Below are 10,795 nucleotides of genomic sequence, written 5' to 3'. Positions count from 1 at the left end.
CGAGTGGTATGGATGGTTACAGGGCGCGTGTGGTGGGGTAATGTGTGGGCACGCCCACGTCTTCCAGCTAGAATTATACTGAAAACCTCTGATGGTACTCCTCAAAACACGCGGTTTCACCAACCTGGGTAGAACAAAGACAGAGCAACGCAGCTCTCCTCGACCACAGCCTGCATCGTCCCTCGGGCACGCTGGGCCCTCTGTGCCCCTGGCAGTTCTAGAGCCGCGATGCGAGACAAACCAAACGAGAACCGTCCCCTTGTTCGTCGCGAAGAGTTATAAATAATCTCCCCTAGGCCAGCCACAGGGGGTGAAGCGAGGGGGGGGTGGGCAGACCCCCTAGGGTCCCTGTTTGTGCGGCAAGTGTCGCTGCAGCGAGGACAAGACGCTGGCGAAGGGCCCTCCGAGGGGCTCCGGGACCCTCGGCGGAGGCCCTGCCCACGCCAGTGACTGCGGTCTGGGGCTCCCAGCAGACGAGGTCGCCGGCGTAGGCACGATCCCTTGGCTAAGCTCGCACGCCGCGGGCCCCGCGCCGGGCCCCGCGCTGGGGCCCGTGCTGTCCGGCACCGGTGCTTTGGCCTCCCTGATCCCCGCTCCGGCCGTGTCAAGCTCCTCGCCTCCCGGTGTGCGCGCCCCGTGCTGCGCGCCGCCTTTGGCCGCCGCGGCTGCGCGCTCTTGCTTGCGGAACTTTGCGCGGCGGTTTTGGAACCAAACCTGGGACGGAGGGAACGATGCGCAACAACTAAGTCACCAACGCGACGAGCTCGCACAAGCCACACCGCACAACAACTAGCACACGACAGTAACAGGCGCCATTCGCCGCTAAGTGGCGGTGAAGTCACTTGCGCCAGGCTAGGTGAACTTTGAGTTCACGTGAAGTGTCGAAGGCTCGTTGACACAAGGTCACGGGAGAGATCCAGGTGTTATGGGTTGACTGATATGACTGGCAGATGCAACACCTGTGCTCTCCACAGCACCAAATCCCTGCGCTTTAGCCACCCGGCACTCCACCCGCTATTTTGAGCGTCGCTCCTCCGTTCTGCATTGTTGGAGGGTGACGGTCTCCAATCTTCTGTAACCACATCAGCCTATCTCTTCTCTAGCCCATACCGCCACTCGTTCTGTGGGGGCAAACAATCTGCTTGGGCATGTTGTGGATGGGCCTGTGGGCTACATCACCCAGCCAACGCAGGCTCGCCTGCTGGAAGAGCTCACTGATGAATGAGTGTCCAGATCTTTTTAAGATCTTAGAGATTCTCACACAATCTAGCCCGGTTAAACCAAGGATGGATCGTAGGCAGATCAGCCTAAATGTTTCAAACCAATGCAAATGACCCATCAGAGGGGTCCACGTGTCGCAAGCATAGAGAAGAGAGAGAGCATAACTGTGGCCGAGAAGACCAAAAGCTTCAAGCAGAGTGACAGGCCAGCAAGCTTCTACATTGTTACACAGCAAGAAATACAAAGAACCCCGCATAGCCTTAATATACTGTTGGGCAAGTAGTGTTAGCGAGCACCTATGAAGGCCGGAACGGTACACGAGGGGGTGGGTGGCCAGCACCACGCCCGACGCCTTTGTCTCCCCAGTGGCGATGTTTACACACCGCACCGGATACTCATTTGAGGCTGAGTCGACCTAGGGGAGGCCCAGGACCGGTTCAGATAATCGTCACTGGTGTTGGCCGTGAGCGGGAATCGAACCCGTGTCGCCAGGTTTATAGCGCAGCGCGCTAACCGCTACACTACACACACAGGTACACACAGGTACACAAGACAAAGATCCCCCGTATAGCCTGAACAGACTATTGGGGCAAGTGTTGTTAGTGAGCACTTATAAAGGCCGGCACGGCACTCGAGGGGATGGGTGACCAACACCACTCCCGGCCGCCTTTGTCTCCCCCAGTGACGATGTTTACTACACACCGCACCAGGTACTCATTTGAGGCCGAGTCGACCTAGGGCAGGCCCAGGACCGGTTCACATAATCGTCACCGGTGTTGGCCGTGAGCGGGATTCGAACTCGGGTGGCTGGGTTCGTAGCGCAGCGCGCTAACCGCTACACCACCGCTCCCCACAGGTACAAACAAAGACAAAGATCCCCGTATAGCCTGTAACAGACTTGTGGGGCAAGTGCTGTTATCGAGCACCTCCCACAGGTACACACACACGAGCGAGTATCCTGTGTCAACCTAAGCGGGACTCCACTACGGCACCACAATTCCAAGGTGGCGGTTGATTGTGAAGGTGTTGTGCTGACATTCCCGTCGGTCTTGAGATGGTGGTGGTGTTGAGTATAGGTGGTGGTGGTGTTGAGTATAGGTGGTGGTGGTGTTGAGTATAGGTGGTGATGGTGTTGAGCATAGGTGGTGGTGGTGGTAGTGTTGAGTATAGGTGCTGGTGTTGAGTATAGGTGGTGGTGGTGCTGGTGTTGAGGTGGTAATGGTGGTGTTTGTGTTGAGGTGGTAGTGGTGGTGTTGAGGTGGTAGTGGTGTTTGTGTTGAGGTGGTAGTGGTGTTTGTGTTGAGGTGGTAGTGGTGGTGTTTGTGTTGAGGTGGTAGTGGTGGTGTTAAGGTGGTAGTGGTGGTGGAGGTGGTAGTGGTGTTTGTGTTGAAGTGGTAGTGGTGTCGAGGTGGTAGTGGTGGGGTGGTCTTGAGGTGGTAATTGTGGTAGTGGTGGTGGTGTTGAGGTAATAGTAGGGGTGGTGTCGAGGTGGTAATGGTGATGGAGGTGCTAGTGTTGGTGGTGTTGGGGTGGTATTGGTGGTGGTGTTGATGTGGTATTGGTGTTGAGGTGGTAGTGGTGGGGTAGTGTTGAGGTGGTAGTGGTGGCGTGGTGTTGAGGTGATAGTGGTGGGGTAGTGTTGAGGTGGTAGTGGTGGTGTTGAGGTGGTAGTGGTGGTGGTGTTGAGGTGGTAGTAGTATTTGCGGTGGTGTTGAGGTGGTAGTAGTAGTTGTGGTGGTGGTAGCGTGCCCATCCCGCCTCCCCCACCTGCACGCGCGCCTCCGTGAGGTCGATGCCGAGCGCGAGCTCCTCCCGTGTGTAGATGTCGGGGTAGTGAGTCTCGGCGAACACGCGCTCCAACTCACGCAGCTGCGCGCTCGTGAACGTCGTGCGGATGCGGCGCTGCTTTCGCTTCTCGGCCAGAGAGCCCGGCTCCCCGAACAACTTGTAGGGGACTGGGTGGGGGGGGCACGCGAGACAACCCGTCAGACTGGAGACAACGGGCAAGGAGACCGCTTGTCGGGAGTGAACACGCGGGGAAGTCGCCACAGACGTGGAATTGCATCAACTCCTGCGCAACTGGAGGCTCGTGCATGGCGCCCACGTGCCGGCCTGAGAGGCGTCACCATCAGGGTTGGGAGGGGGGCAGAGCTACAACCACGCGCGATCCGTGCCAAGGGTGGGAAAACCCCGATTTTTGTTGGCAAATTTTATTGGAGTTATTGGTTTTATTTTTTAAAATAAACCCGATTTTGTCGAAAAAATACATGGTTTTAATCCGGCAAGTCAAGTTGTCGTCAATCGGCGCCAGAGTCATCGGATGTGCTTCTCCACCGACTTCACGCTCAGGCTGTTCCTCAGCTTGGAGTGAACGAAGGCCGTGGTGGAGAAGTTCCTCTCGGATGCGGCGCTGGACATGGCGATGCTGGACAGCTTGACGGCGATCTTTTGCAGCTCGGGCCACTCACTGCCATCGGACAGCCAAGACTCCATCAGCGTCTTGCGACCTTTCACCATCATCTTGGAGCGCGACGTGTTGTTTGTCTTCTCTTTGGTGGGGGCTATAATTATAGGGATTAACAGGCAATAAAACCGAATAAAACCGGATGTTTGGCCATCTGAGATGATCGGGTTTTTTTTATTAAAACCATGAAAAACCCGATGTTGCCAGCCTTGGTCCGTGCTGATTCGGGGGTTCCCCCACCCACCCAACACCCAAAGCCACCGAGAATAGAAATGAGCCAAGCATCCCCATCACGAACTCGCTGATTGCAAACCTCTTGAGACTGCTCAGGCCTGGAGGTGTCAAGGGCAATGAAAGAGCAGGAGGCGGCGTGGAGAATAGCGCGGCAGAGACAGAAAAAGAGGGGGGTGGGGTAGAGGGCGAGGTGAGGAGAGGGGCTCAGGTGGGCAGAGCGGCGCAAGTGGAGAGAGGGGCGCAGGTGGAGCTCACGGGGTTGTCTCGGTGAATGTCCCGTGCGGAGGCGTCCGAGAAGAACGCGGTTCCTGACCGATCTAATTAACCGTGCAACTATTAGATTCCTCGGTTTAATTTGGCGGGTAAGTAGCGGGACTAAGTGTGTCGTATATACCGTGTGCGCTCCTCCCATCGTGCCATTTGCCAGCCGCGCAGCGCGAAGGGTATAAGCTTGCTCTCGCTAGCTCGATTTGCGGGCAGCGGCTTCGAAGCGATTGTTGCCGCGGTTGGGCGAAGCGCGGCGCTTCAAAGCGGCGAGGAGCGCGGGGCTGGTGGGGGAGCGCACGGTGGCCTGGACTCCGCATTCTGGACGGATAAGGACCTGGTCTAGTAGGGTCAGTGCGAGTGGTGGGGTCAGTGCTAGTGGTGGGGTCAGTGCTAGTGGTCACGTCAGTGCTAGTGGTGGGGTCAGTGTGAGTGGAGGTGTCTGTGCTAGTGGTGGGGTCAGTGTAAGTGGTGGGGTCAGTGTTAGTGGTGGGGTCAATGTAAGTGGTGGGGTCAATGCTAGGGGTGGGGTCAGTGTTAATGGTGGGGTCAGTGTAGTGGTGCGGTCAGTGTAAATGGTGGGGTCAGCGCTAGTGGTGATAGTGGTGCGGTCAGTGATAGTGGTGGGGTTAGTGCGAGTGGTGGGGTCAGTGTGAGTGGTGGGGTCAGTACTAGTGGTGAGGTCAGTGTGAGTGGTGGGGTCAGTGTTAGTGGTGATAGTGGTGCGGTCAGTGTTAGTGGTGGGGTCAGTGTGAGTGGTGGGGTCAGTGCTAGTGGTGGGGTCAGTGTGAGTGGTGGTTTTAGTGGTGGGGTCAGAGTTAGTAGTTGGGTCAGTGCTAGTGTTGGGATCATTCCTAGTGGTGGGATCAGTACTAGTGGTGGGGTCAGTATTAGTGGTGGGATCGGTGTTAGTGGTGGGGTCAGTATTAGTGGTGGAATCAGTGCTAATGGTGGGGTCAGTGTTAGTGGTGGGATCGGTGTTAGTGGTGGGGTCAGTATTAGTGGTGGGGTCAGTGTTAGTGGTGGGGTCAGTGTTAGTGGTGGGGTCAGTGTTAGTGGTGGGATCAGTACTAGTGGTGGGATCAATGTGAGTCGTAGGGTCAGTGCTAGTGGTGGGGTCAGTATTAGTTGTGGAATCAGTGCTAGTGGTGGGGTCAGTGTTAGTGGTGGGGTCAGTATTAGTGGTGGGGTCAGTATTAGTGGTGGGATCGGTGTTAGTGGTGGGGTCAGTATTAGTGGTGGAATCAGTGCTAATGGTGGGGTCAGTGTTAGTGGTGGGATCGGTGTTAGTGGTGGGGTCAGTATTAGTGGTGGGGTCAGTGTTAGTGGTGGGGTCAGTGTTAGTGGTGGGGTCAGTGTTAGTGGTGGGATCAGTACTAGTGGTGGGATCAATGTGAGTCGTAGGGTCAGTGCTAGTGGTGGGGTCAGTGTGAGTGGTGGAGTCATTGTTAGTGGTGAGGTCAGTGTGAAAGGTGGTGTTAATGGTGGAGTCAGTGCTAGTGGTGGGGCAGTGTAGGTGGTGGGGTCGGTGTGAGTGGCAGGGTCAGTGTTAATGATAGGGTCAGTGTTAGTGGTGGCGTCAGTGTTTGTGGTGGCGTCAGTGTTAGTGGTGGGGTCAGTGTGAGTGGTGGGGTCTGTGTGAGTGGTGGGGTCAGTGTTAGTGGTGAGGTCAGTATTAGTGGTGGGGTCAGTACTAGTGGTCGGGTCAGAGTTAGTGGTGGGGTCAGTGTGAGTGGTGGGGTCAGTGCTAGTGGTGGGGTCAGTGCTAGTGGTGGGGTCACTGCTAGTGGTGGGGTCAGTGCGAGTAGTGGGGTCAGTGTTAGTGGTGAGATCAGTATTAGTGGTGGGGTCAGTGCTAGTGGTGGGGTCAGTGCTAGTGGTGGGGTCACTGCTAGTGGTGGGGTCAGTGCGAGTAGTGGGGTCAGTGTTAGTGGTGAGATCAGTATTAGTGGTGGGGTCAGTGTTAGTCGTGGGGTCAGTGTGATTGGTGGGATCAGTACTAGTGGTAAGGTCAGTGTAAGCGGTGGTGAGATCAGTTTTAGTGGTGGGGTCACTGCTAGTGGTGGGGTCACTGTTAGTGGTGGGGTCAGTGCTAGTGGTGGGGTCAGTGTTAGTGGTGAGGTCACTGCTAGTGGTGGGGTCACTGCTAGTGGTACGGTCAGTGTAAGTACTTGGGTCAGTGTGAGTGGTGGGGTCAGTGTGAGTGGTGGTGTTAGTGGTGAGGTCAGTGTGAGTGGTGGTGTTAGTGGTGGGGTCAGAGTTAGTGGTGGGATCAGTATTAGTGGTGAGGTCACTGCTAGTGGTGCGGTCAGTGTAAGTGGTTGGGTCAGTGTGAGTGGTCGTGTTATTGGTGGGGTCAGTCTACGTGGTGGAGGTCAGTGCTAGTGGTGGACATTAACCAGGACGAGCGCGTTCTTACCCGAGCTGTAGGTGGGCGTGAGCGACTCACGCAGCGCACCCATGCCTGGTCCCCACGCCGTCCTCAGCGGCGGGTACTGGAACCCGCCGGGCTGCGCGCACGGACTCAAGTCCACGTACGCGGACGGGAGCCCCGTGGAGTCCACGCCGCTGTGAATCGGCGCGTCGTAGCCGGCGCTGCTGTGGAGGAACGGGTAATCCATGGCGAACATGTGGGCACCACCACCACCACCGCCAGCAGCAGCAGCACGCCGGGAACGCGCCGTGCCGAGTCGCGGAGCGCGCGGCACCCGCTCGCGCCGCGCGCTTTAAATGGCCCGCGGTGACGTGACGTCACCGCTCAGGGAGGCCCTCCTCCTCCTGCTGCTGCTGTTCATTCCCCCTCCAACCTCTCCATCCTCAACTCTACACCCTCAACTCACACTACTCTCCACCCTCAACTCACAATACTCTCCACTCTCCCACCTTCGATTCGCCACTACCACCCACAACTCGCCACTCTCCACCCGCACCACTCTCAATTCTCCACTATCCACTCTCATTCTAGATTTGAAGCTCCTGCAATCTCTCATTTACTTGATACAGCTGTCGTGGCTGTGACGGTTCCACCTGAAGACGGAGGCTTGTGTTGCCTCCGAAACGTCGTGATTTTTATTTAATTTTACTTTTATTAATTTTAATGTTTTTTACCTACGTGACTTTACCGAAAAAACCTAAAAATATCCACTCTCAACTCACCACTCTTCACTCTCAACCGTCAACTCACCACTCTCCACTCTCAACTCACCACTCCGCAATCTCAATTCACCACGATCCACCCTCAACTCACCTCTCTCCACTCTCCACCCTCAACTCACCAATCTCTACCCACAACTCACCACTCTCCACCCTCAACTTTCAACTCCCCACTCTGCGCCCTCAACCCACCACCTCTCCACCTCTGTAACCTTTAAATCGCCGTCCTTCACTCAGCATCAAATCTTACCACAATTCGTCTCCATTCTCAACTCAACCCCAGTCCCCTTCCACTATCTACGCGCCTCGTGCTCCCTGCGTGGCTGGGAAGCTTTGCGATGGAGGAGCTCGCTGGGAAGGTTGCGATGATCGGCCAGAAAGTGCAGTTTTTCTTTTTTAAACGAGGATGGTTTTCTCTGTGAATTTGTTAGTGCCTGGAAGGACGCCTCGTGACGGATTCGTTCATTCTCGCGCTTCGCTACCGTTGCTTCGTTTCGCCCTTCAACCTCGATACAAATCAAACACAGGACTGATTAAGAACGAGGATGCGGCGTAGGGGCTTTTACAATTCCACTGAAACCTAAACATGTATAATGTCTTCACTTGGCTCCCATGAGCATTGATTGAAACCCACTTAAACTTTATAATTTTTGATATGCCGTCGTTTCTGCGTTTTGAGTATGTTCGCTTCAATGTAAGAAAACAGACACACAGAATGACACGTGAAATGTATCAAAATTAATTGTGATTAAATACAATTGTCACCCTTGACAGTGTATTGAGAGTCTACCTCTGTCACCTGTTGTGGTTCCATCTTTCCCCTCCAGGGCTACATTTGTAAATTGTTTCTATGCTGCCATCACTTGTGGTGACACCTGCAATCTTTTTGTTGCCATTGTTCTCCGATATTTTCTCACTGTTTTCCTGCTCGCTTACACAATCGTGCATTTCAACATTGGTTCAGCATCTCCATCTCTTTACCTATCTCCTCTTCCTCAACTTGCTGTGTGCTTTCTAACCTTTCCTCCCACTTTAAACTCATTATCCATTCAAGATCAACGTGTCATCGTCGTGACCAAAAGCCGGCGATGTCACCACCACCACCACTCATCGCCACTCATCGCCAACGCATTCTCCCACTGCGCCAGATCGCCCCGCAGCTGCACGGGAGTCGCAGCGACCTCCGAGATCTGCCCCTGACGGCCCCCCAGTGTCTGCTCTCCCTGACGGCCCCCCAGTGTCTGCTCTCCCTGACGGCCCCCCAGTGTCTGCTCTCCCTGACGGCCCCCCAGTGTCTGCTCTCCCTGACGGCCCCCCAGTGTCTGCTCTCCCTGACAGTCCCCCAGTGTCTTCTCTCCCTGATGGCCCCCCAGTGTCTGCTCTCCCTGATGGCCCCCCAGTGTCTGCTCTCCCTGACGGCCCCCCCCGTGTCTTCTCTCCCTGACGGCCCCCCAGTGTCTGCTCTCCCTGACGGCCCCCCAGTGTCTGCTCTCCCTGACAGTCCCCCAGTGTCTTCTCTCCCTGACGGCCCCCCAGTGTCTGCTCTCCCTGACGGCCCCCCAGTGTCTGCTCTCCCTGACAGTCCCCCAGTGTCTTCTCTCCCTGATGGCCCCCCAGTGTCTGCTCTCCCTGATGGCCCCCCAGTGTCTGCTCTCCCTGACGGCCCCCCCGTGTCTTCTCTCCCTGACGGCCCCCCAGTGTCTGCTCTCCCTGACGGCCCCCCAGTGTCTGCTCTCCCTGACAGTCCCCCAGTGTCTTCTCTCCCTGACGGCCCCCCAGTGTCTGCTCTCCCTGACGGCCCCCCAGTGTCTGCTCTCCCTGACAGTCCCCCAGTGTCTTCTCTCCCTGATGGCCCCCCAGTGTCTGCTCTCCCTGATGGCCCCCCAGTGTCTGCTCTCCCTGACGGCCCCCCCGTGTCTTCTCTCCCTGACGGCCCCCCAGTGTCTGCTCTCCCTGACGGCCCCCCAGTGTCTTCTCTCCCTGATGGCCCCCCCGTGTCTTCTCTCCCTGACGGTCCCCCAGTTTCTGCTCTCCCTGACGGCCCCCCAGTGTCTGCTCTCCCTGACGGCCCCCAGTGTCTGCTCTCCCTGATGGCCCCCCAGTGTCTGCTCTCCCTGACGGCCCCCCCGTGTCTTCTCTCCCTGACGGCCCCCCAGTGTCTGCTCTCCCTGACGGCCCCCCAGTGTCTTCTCTCCCTGACGGCCCCCCCGTGTCTTCTCTCCCTGACGGCCCCCCAGTGTCTGCTCTCCCTGACGGCCCCCCAGTGTCTGCTCTCCCTGACGGCCCCCCAGTGTCTTCTCTCCCTGATGGCCCCCCAGTGTCTGCTCTCCCTGGCGGCCCCCCAGTGTCTGCTCTCCCTGGCGGCCCCCCAGTGTCTGCTCTCCCTGACGGCCCCCCCGTGTCTTCTCTCCCTGACGGCCCCCCAGTGTCTGCTCTCCCTGACGGCCCCCCCGTGTCTTCTCTCCCTGACGGCCCCCCAGTGTCTGCTCTCCCTGACGGCCCCCCCGTGTCTTCTCTCCCTGACGGCCCCCCAGTGTCTGCTCTCCCTGACGGCCCCTCAGTGTCTGCTCTCCCTGACGGCCCCCCAGTGTCTGCTCTCCCTGACGGCCCCCCAGTGTCTGCTCTCCCTGACGGCCCCCCAGTGTCTGCTCTCCCTGGCGGCCCCCCAGTGTCTGCTCTCCCTGACGGCCCCTCAGTGTCTGCTCTCCCTGACGGCCCCCCAGTGTCTGCTCTCCCTGACGGCCCCCCAGTGTCTGCTCTCCCTGACGGCCCCCCAGTGTCTGCTCTCCCTGGCGGCCCCCCAGTGTCTTCTCTCCCTGACGGCCCCCAGTGTCTTCTCTCCCTGACGGCCCCCCAGTGTCTGCTCTCCCTGGCGGCCCCCCAGTGTCTGCTCTCCCTGATAGCCCCCCAGTGTCTGCTCTCCCTGACGGCCCCCCAGCCTCTGCTCTCCCTGACGGCCCCCCAGTGTCTGCTCTCCCTGACGGCCCCCCCGTGTCTTCTCTCCCTGACGGCCCCCCAGTGTCTGCTCTCCCTGACGGCCCCCCAGTGTCTGCTCTCCCTGGCGGCCCCCCAGTGTCTTCTCTCCCTGACGGCCCCCAGTGTCTTCTCTCCCTGACGGCCCCCCAGTGTCTGCTCTCCCTGACGGCCCCCCAGTGTCTGCTCTCCCTGACGGCCCCCCAGTGTCTGCTCTCCCTGGCGGCCCCCCAGTGTCTTCTCTCCCTGACGGCCCCCAGTGTCTTCTCTCCCTGACGGCCCCCCAGTGTCTACTCTCCCTGGCGGCCCCCCAGTGTCTGCTCTCCCTGATGGCCCCCCAGTGTCTGCTCTCCCTGACGGCCCCCCAGCCTCTGCTCTCCCTGACGGCCCCCCAGTGCCTGCTCTCCCTGATGGCCCCCCAGTGTCTTCTCTCCCTGACGGCCCCCCGTGTCTTCTCTCCCTGACGGCCCCCCAGTGTCTGCTCTC

The 10,795-nt window shown here is 58.1% G+C and overlaps 1 protein-coding gene across 1 annotated transcript; it reads right to left on the bottom strand.

The window, feature by feature from the left end:
- On the bottom strand, positions 1-6,813 carry LOC144727785 (paired mesoderm homeobox protein 2A-like). The gene is made up of 3 exons (XM_078606897.1): positions 6,603-6,813; positions 2,989-3,176; positions 1-714 (listed from the first exon to the last, which is right to left on the bottom strand). The coding sequence occupies exons 1-3, from the start codon at positions 6,811-6,813 to the stop codon at positions 340-342; spliced, it is 774 nt and encodes a 257-aa protein (XP_078463023.1). The 3' UTR covers positions 1-339.
- Positions 6,814-10,795: the final 3,982 nt, after the last annotated feature.

The sequence above is a fragment of the Lampetra planeri genome, chromosome 26 (assembly GCF_965212315.1).
Source record: "Lampetra planeri chromosome 26, kcLamPlan1.2.h2, whole genome shotgun sequence".
Lineage (NCBI taxonomy): Eukaryota > Metazoa > Chordata > Hyperoartia > Petromyzontiformes > Petromyzontidae > Lampetra > Lampetra planeri.
This window is presented reverse-complemented; position numbering and strand designations above follow the sequence as displayed.